The sequence below is a fragment of the Pristis pectinata genome, chromosome 21 (assembly GCF_009764475.1).
Source record: "Pristis pectinata isolate sPriPec2 chromosome 21, sPriPec2.1.pri, whole genome shotgun sequence".
Taxonomy (NCBI): Eukaryota; Metazoa; Chordata; class Chondrichthyes; order Rhinopristiformes; family Pristidae; genus Pristis; species Pristis pectinata.
This window is the reverse complement of record NC_067425.1, coordinates 26202465-26225996: the sequence shown is the minus strand read 5'-3', so window position 1 is coordinate 26225996 and position 23532 is coordinate 26202465. Positions and strand designations below refer to the sequence as shown.

Below are 23532 nucleotides of genomic sequence, written 5' to 3'. Positions count from 1 at the left end.
TGTTGAAAGTGGTGCCATCTAGTGGCTACATTTTATGATACTGTAAAACAAAGTCAAAATGGAGTTTATTGTCATGCAAGTGCATGTATGCACAGGTGCAATGAAAAACTTACTTGCAGCAGCATCGCAGTCACCTAGCATGATATAGACAACATTCACAAGAGAAACATAAACTAAACATAAACTATACCCAATTTTTACAAGAAGGAACACAATTAGAACAAAGAAAAACAAAGTCCATTTTAGTGCAAAGTGATCAAGGTGGTCTCTGTTGATAGTGTCACTGTACTGAGAGTGATTAGGGTAGTGCCGGTTGGTTTAAGAATCAAATGGTTGAAGGGAAGTAGCTGTTCCTGAACCTGGTGGTGTGGGACTTCAGGCTTCTGTACCTCCTACCCGATGGTGGCTGCGAGAAGATGGCATGATCTTTGATGATAGATGTTGCCTTCTTGAGGCAGCACCTCCTGTAGATACTACCGATGGTGGGGAGGGATGTGACCGTGATGTATAGAGCTGAATCTACTATTCTCTGCAGCTTCTGATGTTTCTGCACATTCAAGTTGCCGTACCAGACCATGATGCAACCAGTCAGGATACCTTCAAAAATACATCTGTAGAAGTGTGTTAGAGTGTTCCATGACAAGCCAAACCTCCTTAACCGCCAAAGAAAGTAAAAATGCTGGTGTGTCTTCCTTGTGATTGCATTTATGTGTGGGCCAGGACAGGTCATCAGATATGTTAACGCCCAGGAATTTAAAGCTGCTGACTCTCTCCACCGCCAATCCCCCAATGTAGACTGGTGCATGTTCACCCTCCTTCCCCTTCCTGAAGTCAACAATCAGCTCTTTAGTCTTACAGACACTGAGCGAGAGGTTGTTTTTGCAGCACCACACAAACAGGTGACTCATCACCACCTGTGATTCATCCAACAACAGTAGTGTCATTGGTGAATTTGTTTTTGGCATTGGAGCTGTACTTAGCCACACGGTCATGTGTGTATAGAGAGTAGAGCACACAGTCCTGAGGTGCACCTGTGTTGATATCAGAGAGGAGGACACCTTGTTATCAATCCTCACTGATTAAGGTCTGCCAATGAGGAAGTCGAGTACTCAGTTTGCAGAGGCCCAGGTCTTGAAGCTTGGTGATGAGTTTAGATGGGATGATTGTGTTGAATGCCATTAATCTGCCAATTTCAGGACTTTGTGAGTGTTGGACTAGCAGACTTTCTGGACTACTGGATGTTATTCCCACTAACACACTAAACACACTTTTGATTCTCTTACCTTTAAATGTTACACAGTATCATTATGTATATTTTGTTGTTTATTTTGCACATGCGTAAGTTATGTAACAATTTATATTAATTTATGTTAATTTATGTTTGTCTTCGTCTTGTAATGTACTGGGCTGCTGTTACAAAAAGCTAGTTTTTATGGCATTTATACCTTGTGTATGTATGCCCATGACAACAATAAACTTGAACTTGAATAGTAGTATAATAAAATTTCCAGTGAACCTGATAAGTTTAAAGGGAGCATGGGAATTAGGACCATGCTAACAGGGAAACGAGGCCCCGGTGAATGCAAAGGGAGCTCCGGAACTGGGGAAGCAGTGAATTTCAAGGGAACCCAAGAACCGGAGCCACGGGTGCGTTATTAGGGAAGTATGGCAATTAGCACCCAGTGAGCCAGATGCCAAACTTCTGAACAATTGGATGGTCACTTATCAGAGTTTTACTGTATGAAATGAATCAAAAGCCAAATGCAGAAGGTGCCAGACATCTGAAATAAGTAACTGAAGACTGCTCAATGTCTGACAGCACCTATGCAGAGAGAAACAAAGTTAACATTTCAGGTTGTTGACTTTCAACCGGAGCTATGCTCTGGTTTGAACACTCGATACTTAGAAACGCCCCGCAGCAGCGCCCGGTCCCCTGACCCGGGAGAAGGAGATCCCGGAAGTAGGAGAACATTCTCATTGGGCAGCCGGACTGTGACGACATCAGACAGCGCCGGGAGAGGGGGCGATGCGCCCGCTGGTGTTGAGGGGCGGTGGCTGGGCCCGGGCCGCCGGGGCGGGTCGGTCGCCGCTGCTGCTGCTGCCCAGGGTGGTGAGCGGGGCGGCCGGGGGCAGGTGAGCTGCAGTCCGGCCGGTCACCCCTTCATGAATGGCGGGCGATGGGCAGGTGGGGCACAACACTGGGAGCGGACCCGGAATTGAGGGGGGGCGTCTGTCCCAGTACCCCCCCCCTCACTGTGGGGGCGTCTGTCCCAGTACTCCCCCCCCCCTCACTGTGGGGGCGTCTGTCCCAGTACCCCCCCCCCTCACTGTGGGGGCGTCTGTCCCAGTACTCCCCCCCTCACTGTGGGGGCGTCTGTCCCAGTACCCCCCCTCCCCCCTCACTGTGGGGGCGTCTGTCCCAGTACCCCCCTCCCCCCCTCACTGTGGGGGCGTCTGTCCCAGTACCCCCCTCCCCCCCTCACTGTGGGGGCGTCTGTCCCAGTACCCCCCTCCCCCCCTCACTGTGGGGGCGTCTGTCCCAGTACCCCCCCCCCCCCCTCACTGTGGGGGCGTCTGTCCCAGTACCCCCCCCTCACTGTGGGGGCGTCTGTCCCAGTACCCCCCCCTCACTGTCGGGGCGTCTGTCCCAGTACCCCCCCCCTCACTGTGGGGGCGTCTCAGTACCCCCCCTCCCCCCCTCACTGTGGGGGCGTCTCAGTACCCCCCCTCCCCCCCTCACTGTGGGGGCGTCTCAGTACCCCCCCTCCCCCCCTCACTGTGGGGGCGTCTCAGTACCCCCCCACCCCCCCTCACTGTGGGGGCGTCTGTCCCCCTCCCCCCCTCACTGTGGGGGCGTCTGTCCCCCTCCCCCCCTCACTGTGGGGGCGTCTGTCCCCCTCCCCCCCGCACTGTGGGGGCGTCTGTCCCCCTCCCCCCCTCACTGTGGGGGCGTCTGTCCCCCTCCCTCTCCCTCACTGTGGAGGTTCACTGTGCAGGTGGCAGCCAGTTGGTTGGTTTGCTGGGATTTATTATCAAGGTGGATGTGGTTCACAGGATGGTGAAGAGGAGTTAACCAAGTTAGCTGTGCACCTTGCAGCTCCACTGACCTTGGCTGCAGACTGCATGGTGCCATCTGTACATGACTGCATGGGCTTCCCCTGGAGAGGGGCTCTGATTTACTCCTGTTTCCTGGACGTGTGTTGGTTACTTAATTGGCCACTGTTAAACGGTGTAAGTAGCAAAAGAATCAAAGGGCATGTGAGAGAGAATAAGTCGCTGTGTTACAGAGAAATAAGAGGGGAAATGTGACTCATGGGGTGGCTCTTCTGGGAGCTGTCCTGGACCTGATGGGCTGAATGACCTCTGTCTTTGTCATGATTAGTAAGTTCTTGCATTGGTTAGCAAGATGAATTTGGAGAATCAGTTTAATTGAGATGGTGACGATAGATTTGCGGAGTGGTGTTAAGTTTGAAAATGATGGCCAATGTGTTGGGAAGGTCAAGTTGCAGGGGCTTGGGTATTGGTGTGGATTTGGAGGGCCTGAGTGGTGTTTTTGTTTCTGCAGCTCTCTAGTACCAGTCTTTTAATTTCTGCAGTATTACTGTTTTATTCTGTAGACCGTCAATTAATTTATGTTGAGATCCATTTTCTTGCAGATTTTCTGCAAGTTATCTGAATATTTACTTGTCCCGTATATCGTAGACCCGTGGACCTTGCCTATCACCTAATGGATGGCAGAAACTCCGAGACTCCCCTGGTCTTCCTCCATGGACTCTTGGGCAGTAAATCCAACTTTTACTCTATAGCTAAAGCATTATTTCAGCGGACAGGCCGGACGGTGAGTTATGCGAGTATTGAGTCTGGTACTCTCAATTGATTTTTATTTTTCCATTGTAGTTAACAACCCTTTTAGTAAAATCCTTCACTTGAGACATAGTAGTTCGGAGTGATTTTTTTTTGTTTGCAATTAAAGCTGTAGGACTAGACCATTCCATCTGGTCAACCTCTGACCATTTTCTGTTGTCCAACCAGGTGGTGACAGTGGATAGCCGTAACCATGGTGATAGTGGACACAGTCCAGTGATGACCTATGAAGCGATGAGCCTTGATCTTCAAAACATGCTGAACAAGTTGGAGCTCCCCGAGTGTATCCTGATAGGACACAGCATGGGTGGCAAGATTGCAATGACAACAGCACTGCAGAGAGTATGTTTGATTGACGGTGGGGAATGCGACCAATGAGCTGTTTACCATTCATTTTGTTTAATGGTGGGAATACAAGTTGTTCCAATGGCTTAATGTGGGCTGACTCTGAGCAATGCAACACTGAGCTGTACAGAATCTCTACCAAGTTAGATGATCTGAGCTGGGTCAGTATTTGGGTGTTTCTGTTGGATACCTGACCTTTGGATTAGGAGGTCAACAAGAAAAATCAGCTGAGGTTTATAACCAAGAAAGATGTGGATGTCAGATGAAGACTGATTTAGCAGGCTGGTTTACCATGAAGTACACAACCAAATCTGATGATATCCCTGCCTGTTATCTGCACACCTCCATGGCAGAGATTACTGAACAATCAGGAACCCTGACTGATTAACATACTATCAGCATGAGGACACTTGTGCCAGTGAGGATGGTAAACTGGAAAACAAATCTAGAATTTTTCTTTGTAGTATTTGGTTCAGTGTGGCACCACTGTAGTCAGTGTATTTACCCATTAACCCATTGGAGACGAGGATCATCTTCATGGTGTAAGCCACAGATGGTAACGATGTGTTATTGTCTCTGCACAGCCGAGACTGGTGAAAAAGCTCGTTGTGGTGGATATCAGTCCCATTCGGACAATCCCGCGTACGCCTTTTCCAAATTACATTGCTGCCATGAGGGCGGTAACTGTGGATGATGATTTGTCAAGGTCCACTGCACGCAACCAAGCTGAGCAACAGCTGCAACCGTACATCGAGGTAAAACATTCCTTTCAGTATTTACTTGTATTTAAACACAAACCAATAAGACAGGAAGAGCTGAAGATACTTCACAAGCATGGCAAAGTAGCCACTGTGCCCTCCAGACAATCCTTTTCCCTATATTCTCACCCTAGTATATTTCCTTGACCTAGGGTGGATAATTTTTGTACTAACCAACTGTGTTATTCCAGTGCCTGAGGTGGATTACAGAGACATAGAATCATATAGCACAGAAACAGGCCCTTTGGCCCACTGAGTCTGTGCCAGCAATTGAGCACCCATCTGCAGTAATCCTACACGCATCCTATTTCGTTCTCCCCACGTTCCCATCAATTCCACTCCCCCCACCACTTAGCTACACACCAGGGGCAATTTACGCTGGTCAATTAACCTGCCAACCTGCACATCTTGACAAAGTGGGAGGAAGCTGGAGCATTAGGGGGAAACTCACATGGTCGTAGGGAGAACATGTAAATTTCACCCAGACGGTGCTGAAGGTCAGGATTGAACCCAGGTCGCTGGAGCTGTGAGACAGCACATCTACCAGATGCACAACTATACTGCCCTATTTTGCTTCAACTGATTGTAAGACATTCTGTGGCTGTTTCTTCTAGCCCAGCTTTGTTTGCCTGAATCCATGCTGGTTATTCTTTCACTGCAGTAACCTTTGTGCCTGCAGTGTTGCTTTTCTTCTCTATAGTAGCTTCTTTATTGGTGCATGCTGATTGCTGTATAATTCCACTGACATGTTTGCAATCTCAACTGAACAACTATTTATCTTGTTTCCAAGAAGTGACAGTTTATGTGTCATTTAAGAGTTCGTGAATCTAGTGTTAAAATTGAACTGGGCTTTACAGTGGATCATTTGCTCAATAGTGGTTACGGGGTTTGTGTATAAAGAATGACTGAATGGTTGGGGTATTGTAGAATGCATGTCAGAAGAGGAATCGTATCCTGTTGAGAGTTGTTGCCTTCAGGAGAGGGGGAGGAGAAAAAGATGCACCATATCAGTGGCAGATGCCTATAAACTATCCCAGGCAAACCATGAACTCTGCTACAGCTTAAACTTTGGGTGGTGCTTTTGCAATCTTTTTATTAATAACTTTACATTGCTCGGAAGTCTTTTAGTGTCATCAGAGCTATAACAATTGGTAGATCACTGATTTGGTCATGTTTGTTGACACTATTCTTTCATATATAGGATGCTCGTACCCGGCAGTTTATCTTGACGAACCTGGTGGAACGTAATGGTCAATACATTTGGAGGGTGAATATAGAAGCTGTAGCCAACAATTTGGATTACCTCCTGGGCTTCCCAGAATTCAACACTCCTTTTACTGCCCCTACCATCTTTTTGGGTGGGGGCAACTCTCCTTACATTAGGTAAGAACCTTGCATCACCTAACAATTTATAAATGACCAAGTTAATCAGTGGACTTAATTTCATTATGTGAGTCTGTTCAGTCCAGGATGAATAGCCCTACTTGTGTACCTTTACTTGTGTGCTCTGAAAACTGATACTTTTAAGGATAGAATTATAAAGCCTGCAAGAATGTGAGCTTTGTATAGTCTTGTTAATGTATAACACCACTCAAGGCACTTCACAATGAAGGAAGGAAGCAGAGAATCTTCCATTCATTGGGTTTTTTAAACTCACCATCCAGTTATTTGAGGATACTCTTACATCATTATTCTTGTACAAACATAACAGTACTACAAATTTTGAGTTTGCGGGATATGTTCCCTCAGATTCATTGTCTCCAATTACTTCCAAAAGTTAACCCCCTCCCCATGTCTTTACAAGGAATATACTTTATTGCATGATATCTTTCTTTTCTTTTTCAGTCTTTTTATTGAATTTCAAACTAATTCAAATTAATATACATAACATTAGTGATTATACACATGGTGCGAAGAGATCAGAATAACAATCATGACAGTTAATATATACACTTACAAGGAGTAAAATATATAATCTGGACCTCCTGCTCTCTTGCTAAATGAACATGATACAATAAAAATTGAAAAGAGATTTAATTATATGAAAAGAAAACCCCCAAGTCTAAAGAAAATAATAGTAAACCAAAGCAAACCAAAAACTTCAAAACAAAAACTGGACTGATATTTCTTCGGTTAAAAAAAACATCATTATGTCGTTAGCTCCGCTCCTCTATATTCAAAGGTTATTGAAAGGAATTCGAATAAGGTCTGCTTATATCATATGGAAATACTGAATAAATGGACTCCAAACTTCCTCAAATTTAAGCGAAGGATCAACAGTACCACTCCGAATTTTTTCTAAGTTTAAACATGTAATAGTTTGAGAAAACGCATGATATCTAATTATGTGATGATATGATTGTCCTCACTTCACTGAGCAGTCTTCCTGGAATCCAGGAGAGAGACAAACGTTTTGTTTATATTTGTATCTCTTCTGGATTCCAGGAAGTTAAGACTGCTCCGTGCGTAGTAAGGTGAGGCCAGTTACAAAACAACAAACTAGTTAAATTGAAATATGTGAATAAAGAGTGAGCTTAATTTACTTCTAATATTCCCACATCACAAAACATGAAGATTTAACTTTTAACATTGACCTACGTTACAATTTGTCATCAGCAGCTGGCACACATTAATAAAGATAGACCTATTACATTTTCCCCTCTCATTCAGAGAAGCTGCAGCAAGTTGTTGATGAAAGCTCATGGTGTTGGAGGTAATATATTAGTACAGATAAAAGATTTGGCTAATTAGCAGCAGCAAGCAAGGTTAAGGGGGTAGTTTTTGGGTTGGCAACCTGTAACCATAGATTACCATGGGGATTGGTGCTGAGATTGTTGTTTACAATATGTATTAATGACTTAGAGGAGGGAATTAAATGTACTGTGGCTAAATTTGCAGATGATGCAAAAGTGGAGGGTGGAGATCAGTGGGGGGAGGGGAGGAGGAGGAGAGGCAAGCCATTAGAAAGAGATTGATAGGTTGAGTGAATGGGTTAAAAAAAATTGAAAAATGGAGTACATGTGGGGAAAATTTGAAGTTTTTCACTTTGGAGGGAAGAATTGTAAAACAGTCTTTTTTTTAAAATGGAGAAGGACTGCAGAAAGCTACAGCATGGAGAGATTTGGGTGTCTCTATTCATGAAATACAGAAAGCTGGCATACAAGTGCAGCAGATAATCAGGAAGACTAATGGAATACTGGCTTATTTCCAGGAGATTGGAATTAAAACTAGGAAACTCTTGTACAAATGTGCAAGGTTCTATTGAGACCACATCCAGAATACTGTGTACAGTTGTTCCATTATTTAAGGAAAAATATTTTGTCATTGAGGCAATTCAGAGAAAGTTCACGAGGATAATCCTGAGTGTGGAGAAATTTTCTTTTGAAGAAGAATTGAACAAGTTGGTCTGTGTTCATTGGAATTTAGAAAAATGAGAGGTGATCTTACTGAAACATATACACTGAGGGTTTTGACAGCTTAATGAGAGGACATTTGCTTTATGGGGAAAATCTAGGACCAGTGGACATAGTCTCAGAATGAGGGGACATCCATTTCAGATTGAGTTGGGGAAGAATTTCTTCATTCAAAGGGGTGAGTGTTTAGAATTACTTACCCCAGAAATCTGCGAATACTTAATCCTTGAATATATTAAAATCTGAGATAGATTTTTTAATTGGTAACTGAATCATGAGTTTAAGGTGGGAAAGTATACATGAGAAAGTTGAATCAACCATGATCTGATTGAATGGTGGAGTAAGCTCGAGGGGCGAATGGCCTCATTGGATTTCTATCTCCTTTAGTATTAAACACAGCTGAACCAAAAGTTGGGGTGTTTGTATTGTAGCGACTCACCGTCCGGGCAGGCGAACCGGCTTGGCAGTCGGGTCGTGCGGCGTCGGAGCGACGAGGCCCAAGATGGCGGCGGGCCTTCGTCTTCCCCAAGCGACGGGGAGAACCTGCACGCGGGAAAGACTTGATGACGTAGCATATACGTCATTGCCGGTTGCATTGGACGGGAACAGTCTCCCTTAAAAGGCCCGCGCAAGGTGGGAAAATAAACCAGTTCTTGTTTGGCAATCCTTCGACTAGCGTCTTGTTTTATTTCGCGGTAGCAACCGCTACAGTATCAACATAAAATAAGAATTAAACTGGTAACATTTAGTCAGCATTTCTTATACTTTAGAGTAGTGGTAATGGTAGACTTTGAGTAAAACATGGAGCATGTACATTTGTCATTGCTAACATTGGCTTCTTCATTACTTACTAATTATGCCTTTGTACTCTTTTCAAAGCTCCAAGGATTATCCTGAGATCAAGCGACTGTTTCCTAATTCTATTATCCAACATGTTCCTGAAGCTGGTCATTGGGTCCATTTTGAAAAACCTTATGACTTTATAAATTCCATTTGTGCATTTCTGGGAACCAGTTAGCAGTCAACAATGGACAAAATGAAAACTCCCTGTGGAGATCTTCACCAGATTATGATTTCTGCCAACTGTACCGTTTGATGACGTTTACAATGTCCGTTTTGCAGGTTGTACAGCTGATATAAGTTAACTCTGAACAGAATGATAACTCCATGACAATACTGTAAATATAATTACAAGTTATGTGTTTGAACATAAAGGAGTATGTGTATATTATACAAGGTTCTAAATACAAGAAGCTGTTAAAAAGTGGATCTTGGCCTACGGAATGTTGTGTGGCCATGGTACTTTAAACACATCAGGCTGGAATTTCCTGGCAGTGACGAGCTGCCTGTGCTCGCTGCTTCCCCGTCACGAGGTGTGCACTTATGTGGAGTGACAGTTTCCTGCAAGAAGTTAGTTCAAAAGTGCTTAACCGGGTAACACCCAATGCAAGTTCATCCAGTCTTATGTAACATTGGACAGCAAGACCTGAACAAGATCTCCCCGCAGAAGTGTCTTGCAACCGGTAAAGCCACAACCCCAGAGTATAGAACTGTCTGAATGTCTGCTTCATTAACAAGTATTAATAAAGATTCAAACACTTCAAGTATTAATTACAAATGCTGACAAGAAAGTCTGGGCCTTTATTAAAGTCTCCCAATTGGTATCGAAGGAACAGTGCTCACCACTGATCTTGAAAAAACCTGCCCACTGAGATTAAGCAGATTCTACCTCACCTTTCTGATTTGGAGATTCTGCTGATGTGATCTTGGAGACTGGGAATGGTGATCTTAGGGGAGATTGGAGCCTGGAGTTTCAGGGGAGAGAGTTAAGAAAGCCATACACTTGTGAAGTGCCTTTCTAGTCATCTTTAGGACATCTCAATACATTATACTACTCGTAAACTATTTTCTAAAATGCAGTGACTGTTATTGGAAAGACAGCAGCCAGTTTTCATGTAGCAAGCTCCCAGTTAATGCCCAGGTATGGAGGCATTGGGGAAAGCATGATTGGGTGAAGCATCAACGAAAGAGGGGTGAGGAGTGTAGGGGTGATACAAAGTGAGTAGGTCAGGGAGTACTGGTGAAAGGGTGGGACGTGTGCATGGTCAGGGAGAGGGGGCGAGCAGGGGTGGTTAGAGAGAGAGAGGTGGCTGATTAAGTGAATGATGGGGTGGTCAGGGAGAAGGTGAGGAATGCTATGACCCGATTAAGGCAACAGGGAGGTTGACACATTTAACAGAGGGACGATGGCTTGTGCAGAGAGACTGGGGATTGCTGGAATTGGTCAGAGGATGGGGGAATTGGGGTAGAGAATATACGAGTCACAGGAGGAGAGATGAAAGGGCTTCACACAAATGGTTTCAGAGGTGAGAATGGGGATCAGGTGATGGGGGGTCAGGGAAAGTAATTTGAGGTTTGGGGAAGTGGAGGTTGTAATGAAGGAATCAGTAAACTGAGATGAGGGTGTCAGGGCAGATATGATGGAGTGTCTTCCTGGGAGAGGGGTTGGGAATGAGTGGAAACATTGAGGGAGGGAAGAGGAACTGAAGGTGTTGGGGTGTTTGGATGTTGCTGCTTTGTAGAGAGAATGAATTTTGGGGGTGGTTAGAAGGAGAAATGGGATAAAAAGTGTGGTGTTGGGGATTGGGTTTGTAGGGGAATGACTCAGGATGGAGGATTTGAGGAAAGAGGGAGACTGGTAGGAGAGATCAGAGGGAGTGGGAGGGAATGGTGGAGCTAGCAGGTGGAATTATCAAGAAAAATGAGCTGTCTCTGAAAGAATTGGGGAGCAGTTTCTACATCTGAGTGGGTGATGGCATTGGGTATTTGAAATACCGTGGCTGGAAAGATTTGAGGGTGACAGGTGGCGGCATGGGCTGGATTGCAGACTGTGTGTTTAAGCAAGGCAAGAATGAAATAGGAAGAGTATAACAGGGCACCAATGCTCAATACAAGAGGGCATGGCTTTAAAGCGATGGGTGGGAAGTTCAAGGGAGATATCAGAGGAAAGTTTTTTTACCCAGAGAGTGGTTGGGGCATGGAATGCGCTGCCTGGGGTGGTGGTGGGGGCAGGTACATTGGTCAAATTCAAGAGATTGCTAGGTAAGCATATGGAGGAATTTAAAATAGAGGGATATGTGGGAGGAAGGGGTTAGATAGTCTTAGGCGAGGTTTAAAGGTTGGCACAACATTGTGGGCCGAAGGGCCTGTATTGTGCTGCATTGAGATATCAGAGAGGAAGAGATTGGGGATGAATTGATCAGGGACAAGAGGGTGTGGGTGTAGGGATGAAGGGAGTAAATTTGAAAGTTGTTGTTGGTAAAGGGGTGCCCAAGGATAATGTGGGAGTTGGAGATTGGATGTTAAGGAAGAAAGGGACTAAGTGTCCAGGGAATGCGAGACAGGGCAAAGGCAGTGGGGGTGCCTGCTGATTCTTTTTATGCAACAGCTCCTGAAGCAAAAGAATGACCAAAGATTCATAATTGTAAGGGACCCCATTAATAAGATAAATGCTATAACGTTTGTTGATGCCACACAATGAAACCTTCAGGATGTCTCCAACAACTGTTGGCTACCCGAAGGAATCCGGCACCGTGTGGTTTAACCCAAGCCCCACCTAAATTTATCATTACCTTTCTGCTTTTGTAGTCTTCTCTCCTAAAAATTAAGCTACTTTTGACATTATTGTCTTATCACAGCTACTGTGAAGGCAAAGGATGTGGAGGTAAGTTGGCAACCAATGAGTAGATAATCAGAACCGGGTTGCAACGGCAGAGTTTAGGAAAGATTAGGGGACCAGAGAGCATTCAACAGATTTGATGCAGTTGGAAAGAAATAGTTATAATATTAATTAATGTGGTGAGGTTTTAGTTCAACTTACTGTCGTGGGCTTGTTAGGATGGTTCATTGGCTTGGAGGAAGTTGATTACTGGATCAATAAAAAAATAGAGACTATGTTTAAAAAAAAATTAGAAGGAGAGGACTAAGCTCAGAATCACAAATTGGATTAAGAGCTTTATTCAGTGAACTTTCTGCGGTACCCATCCATTAATTACTACAAGCTCATAATGCAAGCATTTCCACGAGTACAAAAATTGGAGAATAATGGTTGCGGATTCAGAAGCCGGGGTAAGGCTGCTAAATTAAAATACTGCATGTGTGGAACAGATGGCTTGATGCAAACCATGCACTACAGTGGCTGCTCGTGATGTGGTGAGGCAACTTCAACAACCTGAGAGTAATGTAATCAACTGTGCATCTGTCTCTTCACTGACCTCTCTGACCCTGACTCTAGAGGCAGTACAAAGGGGCAGTCCTCCTCCATAATGTACTGAATGCTGTTCATGCTGGGCCATTTGTTTGGTAGCCCAGATCTTGAGATATTTACCAAAGCGCCTTGTTGATTGAGAAACATAACTGTTACTGAGTGCTCACAGACTTACAGCACATTAACTGGCCCTTCCATGCAACTAGTCAATCCCAACCAAGATGCCCCATCCAAGCTGATCCCATTCACTAGCGTTTGGCCCGGAACCTTCTAACTTACAGTTTATGCACTTGTCCAACTCTCTTTAAAAAGTTGTTATTGTACCTGCCTCAACCACTTGCTCCAGCTCATTACACGTAGATACCACCCTTTATGTAAAAACATTGCCCCTTAAGTTCCTATTAAATCTCTCCCCTCTCACCTTAAACCTACGATCTCTAGTTCTTGATTCCCCAACGCTGGGTGTCATTAGACGACAGTGAGCTGGGTTTTTTTCTGCACTATGCAATCCAATATTGATTTTACTAGAAGCAGGTCATGTATGTGCTTATTTCTGAATGAAAACATACTGATGCTGGAAATGTCCTGGGCACTTTCAGCACCAACCCATGTTAGCATGGTTGAAATTTTCCTGGTGTATGTCATCATTCAATGCAAATATCATGCCACAATCAGACTGGATTGCAAAGCTCCACGTGTCGATTTCCATGAAACAGTTTCAAGAGTATTAGAAGCACTTTATGAAATGCTTTTGCTTTACTCCAGATATAAAGAGACATCAGGACACATCACAGGATCGCTCTTAAGGCTGACTGGAAACATACACATTCCAAGATGTGCAATCTGTGATCAAATTAACAACATTTTTTGGGGACTATAAGGAGAAAATAATGTTACGTTTAATTCCATGATCATCACACAAGTAATACAAGCATGGAGTTGGGTGTGGTGGGCCAATCTTATACATTCTGGGAAAGGATCATAGAATTACATAATTGTGAAGACCTTCCCCACAGTCTTTCTCTTCACTGCAGATCACATACTACTGATATCTGGCTGTCCTGGGGTGCCTTTAAGGGTTGGCAATTTTTCCCAGTTACTGTACAGCAAACTAGTGATACTGTTCACCTTGGGGGGCATGCAGGTCATGGTTCAACACACCATTTTGGGTGGATGCCACACCAATGTTTTACATTTGCTTTATCCAATTCTGAGGTCTTTTGGGGGGACTATATTGCCACCAGAGTTACATACAATAATGTTTTAACTCAACAAAAAAGGTGCAATCCAATTTCTAGGCACTAATGTTCATGGTAATACAGTAACTGGGAAAAATTATCAACCCTTAGAGGCACCCCAGGACAGCCAGACATCGGTAGTATGTGATCTGCAGTGAGGAGAGACTGTGGGAGAGGGTCTTCACAATTATCTAATTCTATGATCCTTTCCCAGAATGTACAAGAACATTCAGTAAAGGTTCTGAATAGCTGTTAAGATTAGTACAAACAATTGAGGTTGTCCTGTGTAATATAATGAGCTGATGAGGAAAATTAATGGCATCAAAAACACACAAGACTGGTAAGAAAGAACAATTACTAAAAGCGGAGAGAGGAAACTAGTTCTGTCATTCATAAGAATGAACGTATGTACGTACATCCAACTTGTGAATTTAATAATATTATGGGAGCTCATTCATATGTAGGGGGATTTATAGGTCTGGCATTTGTATCCCAGGGACACCTGTACTATATTGGTACAGGATATCAAAAGGGAAATTTCATGAACTGTGCACAGATGAAGATTTTAATTTCAACCATAGGGGGCAGCCTTGACACGCAACAAATGAGAAAACCCGTTTGATTTGTGGATTAAGTTGAATTCACCTCCAGGAAGGAACAAGTTTAGTCCTAAACTGGAGTACAGATCTCGGGGATAGAATATGGTCTGCTGTTCATCTGCTACCTTCAACAGCCTGACGTTCACACATAATTGGCGGCACAGTGTTGAAGCATTTACTGCTGTTCCTGAAAGCACATACCACCAGGTTCAAGGTCAGCTTCTATCTTGCTGTTATAAGACTATTGAATGGTTCCATTGTACAATAAGGCAGACTTGACCTCACAATCTACCTCGTTATGACCTTACACCTTATTGCCTACCTGCAGTGCACTTTCTCTGTAGCTCTAAAGTGTTCTCCGTAACACTTTATTCTGCATTCTATTATTGTTTTACCTTGTACTACCTCAATGCACTGTGTAATTGATCTGTATGAACAGTGCACAAGACAAGTTTTTCACTGTACCTCGGTACATGTGACAATAATAAACCAATTCCAATTCATAGACTCAGGACCCAGGTCTGATTGTGACCTCAGGTGCTGTCTGTGTGGAGCTTCCTTGTTCTCTGAGATCACGAGGGTTTCCTTCAGGTGCTTTGGTTTCCTCCTACTTTCAAATGTTGTGCCGGTAAGGTAATTGGCTACTGTAAATCATCCCAGAGTGTAGGTTATTGGCAAAAAGAATCATGGGGGGTTGATGGGCATGTGTGAGAGATAATAAAGTACAGGGTGATATAGAAAGTTTGCAGGAGACAAATAGGATTGCTGCCCCAAGAGCTGGCATGGACCTGATGGGCCAAATGGCCTCTTTAAGAAAATCACAGGGCTAAAAGCAGACAAATCACCGGGACCCCAAGGCCTGTACCCAAGGGTTTGAAAAGAAGTGCCTGCGAAGACAGTGGACCATTGATTGAAATTATTTTAGAGCTCACTAAATTTCGGCAGGGTACTAGAAGGCTGGAAAGTAGTCAATGTGACTCCCTTGTTCAAAAAGGGAGGAAAACAGAGAGCAGGGAATTGTATGCCAGTTAGTTTAACATCTATTATAATCAAACCTCATCAAAATAGTTTTACAAAAGGTAAATCATGTTTGACAAATTCAGTGAAATTCTTTGAGATGTGACACAGAGAGTTGACAAAGAGGAATCTGTAGATGTGTATTTAGATTTCCAAAAGGCATTTCACAAGGTGCCACATAAGAGGCTGGTGCATAAATTAAGAGCCCAAAGCATTGGAGGAAGTGTGTTAGCATGGATAGAGAACCAGTCATCACATCGAAAACATAAAGTTGGAATAAATTGGTCCTTTTCAGACTGGAGGGGTGTAGTTAGTGGAGTAGCACAGTTCTTAACCTTCAATTATTTAGTATTTACATTAATGACCTGGAGGAGAGAATGAAATGTAAGGTTTCCAAGTTTGCTAATGATATGAAAATAGATAGAATGGCATGTTGTGATGAGAAAATTGTGATTCTGCAATGATATATTGATAGACTGAGGGACTGGGTGAAAAGCTGCCAAATGGAAGTAATAGGTGGAAGTGTGAGGTCATGCATATCAGTAAGAGAAATCAAAAGGTGAATATTATCTAACTGGAGAGAGACTGCAAATGTGTGAAGTTCAGAGGGATCTAGGTGTTCTAGTGCATGAATCACAAAAAGTTAGCAAGCAGGACCAACAAGTAGTTCAGAAGACAAATGGCATTTTGGCCTTTATTGCAAAAGGATTGGAATTTAAGACTAGGGAGGTTTTGTTGCAGTTGTACAGAGTGGTGGTTAGGCCACACTCAGAATACTGTGCATAGTTTTGGTCCCCTTACCTAAAAAAGGACACAGTAGCATTGGAGGCAGCCCAAAGGGGAATCACTAGGCTAATTCCTGGGATGAGAGGATTGTCCCAGCAAGAGAGGGTAGACAGTTTGGTCTGTGTTCCTTGGAATGTAGAAGAATGAGTGGTGATCTTATTTAAATATGTAAGATCCTAAGGGGGCTTGACAGGGTAGACGTTGAGATGTCGAGGGTAGTGGAGGCCAGATTATCACATGTATTTAAGGTGGAGATAGATAAATATTTGAAAGTGAGGAATTGAGAATTATGGGGAATGGCACAGAAGAGGAGTGGAGGCCAGCATAGATCAGCCATGATCATAGTGAATGGTGGGGCTGGTTTGAGTGGCCTAATCCTGCTCCTACTTTCTTGTGTCCTTGTGTTCTATGTCATTATGAGTATAAGATAATCTCATCTTCCTCGTGTTTATGACACTTTTTGCTTTGCACTCCTTGTTGTCGGCACCTGTCATAAATTGCAGGGTAGAAATTATTAGCTTTCAGCAGTCTTCATTTCTTCATACCTGGCCTCTAACTAGTTTGATTATTGGTATATTATGTCCAACCTTAATGAGCTGGTAGTATAATTGGTACAGGAATGGGTGAATTTGGTTTCCAATGTTTTGTGTTGGCTCTAGGTTTTGAGAGTAGAGGAATTGTCAGTATAACTTTGAGCGATCAGTTTAGTAACATTTTAGTTTTTGAAAGACATTGGGCAGTTTTGTCTCTTGCTAGAACTTATAGAATTGGAAATGGGACACAATACCTGGAAAGCTGTGTTCCTCACTGGTGTTCTAATAGTTTTCACCTTATTAACACTTACGTTTCTCAGTGCCAATATCAATTAAAAACTTGTTTAAGCCTTCTAAATGGCATGGGGTTGTATCTGATGGTGAGGTTAATGGTGTCTGTTTTCTGGGCAATTACAGGATATTTGTGGTTGCTTTGGAGGAAAAAAAAGCCATACTAAATTAGGGACATTTACCAATAAATAAGGGAGATGACATATCTCTGAGTTTACTGCTACATTTCTGTGGTCTGAATGTTCCTTCAAATTAGCTATGATAGACTATTCATAGTTGTTAGGACCCCATCAGGGTTGTCTATAGCTAGTTCTGGGCATGCCTCTGGGCACTGCCCTTATAGCTTCCTGCAGGAGCATTAGTTCCAAAATTACCTGAAATGCTGCTGTGATGTTGAAGGGAGCTGAGACACAGTGTTCCCTCTAAAATTATATTGGCTGTGAAGCTGGCAGAGGACTGCCATCAACATGGGAGTCATTTAGAAAACCTGTCCACTGCTTATTGTCATATGTGCAGAGGGCACAATATATAAGATGAACTTGTCTGCTCTGCACTGGCCAATGTGCATACATCACTTATGCATCCTCTACGGTGGTGTGCAGTGCACTTCCTAACCAGGTCCTTATAGCTTCATGCAACATTGATCAATGATTCTTTAGGTAGTGTGCCTACACTCTGGTTCTGATATATCACTGATCTGCAACTATAAGAACCAGAAATGATATACTGTATCATGGATCTTGGGCACAGATGGTTTCTCAGAGTATGATATTATAGCTAGTATCTGGGCATACATTGCCTCTAGTGAAGTTACAGGAATACAGCACCCACATCAACTACTTCACAAGTTATGGATATAGAGTGAGCTTCCATAAGTGAAATGAGTAGGATAATTTGGATAGTGAACCTCATTAAGGAGTTCATCCAAGAAATCTAGTGATATTGCATGAAAAACAAATACATGGAAACCTCTTCTGATTATCCAAAGAACTTGCTACAGTGCTTTCTAAACTCAAGACTTCTTGGAGCTTATCACAGCCAATTTTTAAGGGTTGCCTGAAAGGTATCCAGGTAAAGAGCAGAAATATTAGAGTAGCAGTGTCATACAGCACAGAAGCAGGCCCTTCAGCCCACCAAGTCCATGCCGATTATCAAGCACCCATTTACATTTATCCTATACTACTCCCATATTACTTTCCCCATATACCGATCAACTCCCCATATTCTACCACTTACCTACACACTACAGTAACTAATTAACCTACCAAACGACATGTATCAGGGATGAGGTGGGAAACCAAAGCACTCAAGGAAACCCACAGAGCATTGCAAACTCTATACAGATAGCACCAGAGGTCAGGATTGAACCAAGCTGCTGGACCTGTGAAGCAGTAGCTCTACCAGCTGTGCTGCTCTTTTGCCCATTCTACACAGTAAAATCTCATAAATTGCAAATAAGATGAAGCAACTATTAATTTTTTGGTAACATTGCTCAAGCAAAGTTCTAATTTACAACTGTGTCAACCTGTGGAATCACAGAATGATTCATTACCAAAGAAAACATCTGGTTCATCTCACCTGTGTTGGATCTTTGAAAACGATTTCCAATTAACCCCATGCTTTCTAACTTCACAATTTATTTCTCTACAAGTTTATTAAATTTCCTTTTGAAAGTGAATCTGTTTCCATCACCCTTTCAGGCAATTACTTTGGATCATAAGAGCTTACTGTATCTTTAAGTTATAGCTTCATGTCATTCTGCTTCTACTGCCAACATGTTGGTGCCCTTAGAGTAATGATCCTTCTGCAACCGGAAACTGTTTCTTGGTAATTACCTATTGAAACATTTCATGATTTTGACACTCCTACCAAAGTCCCTAAACTATTGATCTCCAGTCTGCCCATCTGATTTCATTCTAATGAATGTTTCCAAGAGTAAAAGTGTGGGTCACAGGGAATGAATGCCAATTAGTGTTTTAAAAAGTTTTTGCAGTATTTTAATGCTTTTATATTCTACCTAAGAACACAGGAAATAGAAGCAGCAGTAGGCCATTTGGCCCCTCATGCCACTTCCGGTGTTCAATAAGATTATGTCTTTTTGTTAACCCCAGCACCATTTTCCCGCGTTAACCTCATATCCCTTTATATCTATGCCTCCATTATTAAAGGCAAAGATCAAATATGTTTTTTAAGAGTCTTCATAATGTCTCCTATTTTATTGAGAAATTTACACACATACACCGTGAGGGTCTCATTTTTCTTCCAACCAACACATAACACTTCACATGTCTCTGCATTAAATTTATTTGCCTTATGCCTGCCGAGTTCGCCCAGATCCAGGTCCTCCTGAAGTCTGTTGCTATTGTTTACTATATATTTGAGTCTTGTCTCTTATACATACTTTGAAATGATCTCCTGCGTACATATCCAGGTCAATATTTTGTCAGTGAGTTGGGGAACATCATTGCATTTTCCCTCCAGTCTGAAAACTGACTATTCACCACAGCTCTGTTTTAGCCAATTTTGTATCCATGTCCTCATAACTCTTTGATGCGTGAGATTTAATTGTGCTAACAGTTCTTTTGTGGTACATCAACTCTCTTCAAACTATTCCATTACTTCATCAAAGAACTCAGATTAATTTTAGTAAATACAATTCATCTTAATAAATGTGCTAACTTTCATTATCCCATACCTATCTTTGCCAAAATAATATGGTCTCAGATCACTGTCTCCAAAAACTTTCCTAGCTTTTTGCTATTAGTCATTCATTCACAGGATTGTATGCCACTTGTAAGCCCAATGTTTATTGTCCTTCTTTAATTGTCCTTGAGAATATGATGGTGGTGAGTCTCTTTCTTGAATCACTACTGTTTATGTTGTCAAGATCCTCCCACAGAGATGTTAGGCAAAGGGGTTCAATATTTAGACACAACAACCATGAGGAAATGGTGATACATTTCCAAGTCTCAATTGTGTGTGAGTTAGAGGGGAGCTTGGAGGTGGTGTTGTTCCTGTGCAGCTGCTGCCCTTGTCTCTCTAAGCAGCAGATGCTGCATGTGTGGGAGGTACTTTCAAGGAAACATTGGCAACTTACTTCACAGTGTCTTGGAGATAGTGCAAATTGCAAATTTGCACTGGTGGTAAGAGGAGTAAATATTTAAGGTGGTGGACAGGTATGGACCAACCTGACTACTGGTCTTGGATGGTGTTGCACTAGTATGTTGTTGAGGTTGCACTCATGGAGAAAAGTATTTGCACCTTGTCGGGGGTCAGAAGACTTTAATAAATCATGAGGTGAGTTACTTGCCTTGGAGTACCAGCCTCTGATTAGTTCCAGCATTCATTTAGTTTTCTGCATTGGTCGAAATTAGTCTAACTGAGGTCTCTATGCCTTTCATTTTTCTGTAATTTCTTGAAAATTTGCTTCATTATCTCCTTCCTATTATTTGGTGGCAAGTAGAAAACCCCAAATAACACAATAGCTCTTCAATTAATCATTACTTCTAACCAAATAGGTTTTTGCTTTGACCCTGCAACTCAATCATTAATTTCCAGTGCTATTATGATTTTTTAATCAATACTGGTTCTACCCTGTATTTTGTGAATATCTTGTAGCAAAGAATATTAACACCCTAATCTTTCTTCTTTGATGTGCAATAAATTAGCCCTAAAAGAGTGAAAAGCATAGTTCCACAATATATTAATGGTAATGATGAGTAAACAGCTGCAGCTGTTTTAGCTGCAGAGGTTAATGTGGCAGCACTACTGCACGACTTGTACTGTCCTCTGCAAAATTGTACATACCTATTCATTCACAAAACGTGAGTGGCGGCAGGCATCACACAGACAGACAGGTGCCTTTATAAGAAACTGCATTGCTCCTTTACAAATATGACAGGTTGAATTATGTAATAAATCTTTTTGTTACATATAAATATTAATTTAACCTATCATAATATACAGTGTATAACCTAAGTTGTGATGGCAACAGGATGCTTACATTGCAAACAGTTTCCAGTGTATGAGTATATGAAAACCCCATTTAGTCTTGTTTTAACTCTGCTTCTTCTGGGAAGATTTTAAGGATCATTGATTTTTTTTTGCTAACCTAGTCCCCTGACCAAGATGTTTGGCCAAAAGACTTGTCCATGTGCAGTAGTTAGCCAAGAGCCCTGCTCCTGTTTTTACTGACTATTGACAACCATAGAACATTATCTATTCTTCTGATAATGAGAATGAGTCACGGCATTGTGTATACTTTTAACTTGACTCATAGCTGTTCTATGTTTATGAGGCCTCTTTCCTTGGGGCTTTTTACATGAAGAGGTATTTGTCCACATGGGATTTGGCTCGCAGCATGCGTGAATGTGCTGGCCCAGATTCCAGACAGAGGCAGGGATGTCGTTCTCCATCCTTTATGATTGTGATTTCCAACCCTGAAGCACTGCATGCTGACTGAGTTGAGTACTCAAATCGGGTTGTTCCTCCCAATAATTTTGGACAACTTTAAACTAACCTGGAAAGTTAAACTAAAATAAAGTTAAATCGAAACAACAGTTCTATTTAATTCACTGGTTAATTTGACTCCGGGTGAATTGGTTGACCCCACAGAGAGCTTCAGGAAACCTAGAAAGATTTAATAGTCTCATGGGAAAAGGGAACCAAAAACTAGAGGGCATAGGTTTAAGGTGAGTGGGGAAAGATTTAAAAGATACTTAAGGGGCAACTTCTTCGCACAGAGGATGGTGTGTAAATGGAATAAACTGCCAGAGCAAGTGGTTGAAGCAGGTGAAAACAACAACATTTAAGAGACACTTGCACAGGTACATGGATAAGAAAGGTTTAGTGGGATATGGGCCAAACTCGGGTAACTGAGACGAGCTTAGATGGTCATCATGGTCTGCATGGATGAGTTGGGCCAAAGGGCCTGTTTCTGTGCTGTATTACTCTATGACTCATGCCCAAGCTGCTGTTCAATAGTCATGAGTGATTCTTATCTTCAGGGCAGTTTTCCTACAGTAACCCCATATCCCTGAAGTTTCTTGATATATAAAAATCTACTGATCTCTGTCTTAAATATACCAAGTGACAAAACCCTTCACAGCCCTCTGCATGAAGAAACTTCAAATCTCTGTCCTGAGTGGCCGACCCCTTATTCTGAGATTGTGACCCCCGTTTCCATGCACCTAGCCAGGGAAAACATCAACATTGTGAAAGTAATTGATGCAGAGCTAAAAGAAAGACTAGATCAATGAGGTGGGTTTTAAGGGGCAGCTCTCAGTCGACTGGAGATTGACAAGGAACTTAGGGAAGAAATTCCAGGACAGGACCTCATTGGATAAAGCCAATGCAACCGATAGGAGAACAAAAGGAGGAGGAGGAGTTACATCAGAAGTCAGAGAAATGAAGAATTCATGTTGGGATTTAGCATTGAGAGAGGTTATGGAATGACAAGGGCATGGAGGAATTTAAACATTGTCTATATGGACTTTATCAAGGCCTTTGACAAGGTCCCTCATGGCAGGCTAGTCTGGAAGGTCAGGTTGCATAGGATCCAGAGGGAGATCATGGATTGGATTCATAATTGGCTCAGCGGTAGGAAGCAGAGGGTGATGGTCGAGGGTTGTTTCTTGGACTGGAGGCCTGTGTCTAGTTGTGTGCCACAGGGGTCGGTGCTGGGATCTTTGATGTTTGTAATTTATATAAGCAATTTGGATGTGAATGTACAAGGTTAGTAAGTTTGTAGATGATACTAAAATAGGTGGTGTTGTAGATAGTGTAGAAGGTTATGGAAAATTACAGGGGGATCTTAATCAGCTTGTATGAGGGTTGAGGATTGGCAAACGACTTTCAATCCAGATAAATTTGAGGTATTGGATTTTGGGAGATCAAACCAGGGTAGGACTTGTACAGTGAATGGTAGGCCCTGGGGTGTATTATGGAACAGAGGGACCTAGGAGTGCAAGTGCATAGTTCACTGAAAGCAGCGTCACAGGTAGCTCGGGTAGTGAAGAAGGCATTTGGCAGGCTGGCCTTCATCAGTCATGGCATTGAGTATAGGAGTTCGGAAATCACGTTGCAGTTATATAAGACGTTGGTGACGCCCACTTGGAGTTTTGGTCGCCTTGTTATAAGAAAGATGTTATTAAACTAGAAAGGGTGCAGAAAAGATTTACTAGGATGTTGCCTGAACTTGGGGGCCTGAGTTACAAGAAGAGGTTGCATAGAATAGGACTTTATTCCCTGTAACGTAGAAGATTGAGGGGTGACCTGACAGAGATATATAAGATCATGAGGGGCATAGGCAGGGTGGAGGCACATCGTCTTTTTCCTGGGGAGGGGGTGCTAAAAACAAGAGGGCATAGGTTTAAGATCAGAGGCGAGAGATTTAAAAGGGACATTGGGGCAGCTTCTTCAC

The 23532-nt window shown here is 42.7% G+C and overlaps 1 protein-coding gene across 3 annotated transcripts; it reads left to right on the top strand.

The window, feature by feature from the left end:
- The first annotated feature begins 2002 nt into the window (after nucleotides 1-2002).
- On the top strand, nucleotides 2003-10002 carry abhd11 (abhydrolase domain containing 11). Of its 3 annotated transcripts, XM_052035648.1 has the most exons (7): nucleotides 2003-2133; nucleotides 3703-3838; nucleotides 4033-4206; nucleotides 4794-4964; nucleotides 6169-6350; nucleotides 8812-9013; nucleotides 9260-9397. In XM_052035648.1, the coding sequence occupies exons 1-6, from the start codon at nucleotides 2027-2029 to the stop codon at nucleotides 8942-8944; spliced, it is 903 nt and encodes a 300-aa protein (XP_051891608.1). In that variant the 5' UTR covers nucleotides 2003-2026; the 3' UTR covers nucleotides 8945-9013; nucleotides 9260-9397. The 3 variants fall into 3 exon arrangements, with proteins under 3 accessions (XP_051891608.1, XP_051891607.1, XP_051891609.1); XM_052035647.1 differs by lacking the exon at nucleotides 8812-9013 and having other exon boundaries at nucleotides 9260-10002; XM_052035649.1 differs by lacking the exon at nucleotides 8812-9013 and having other exon boundaries at nucleotides 2048-2185; nucleotides 9260-9989.
- Nucleotides 10003-23532: the final 13530 nt, after the last annotated feature.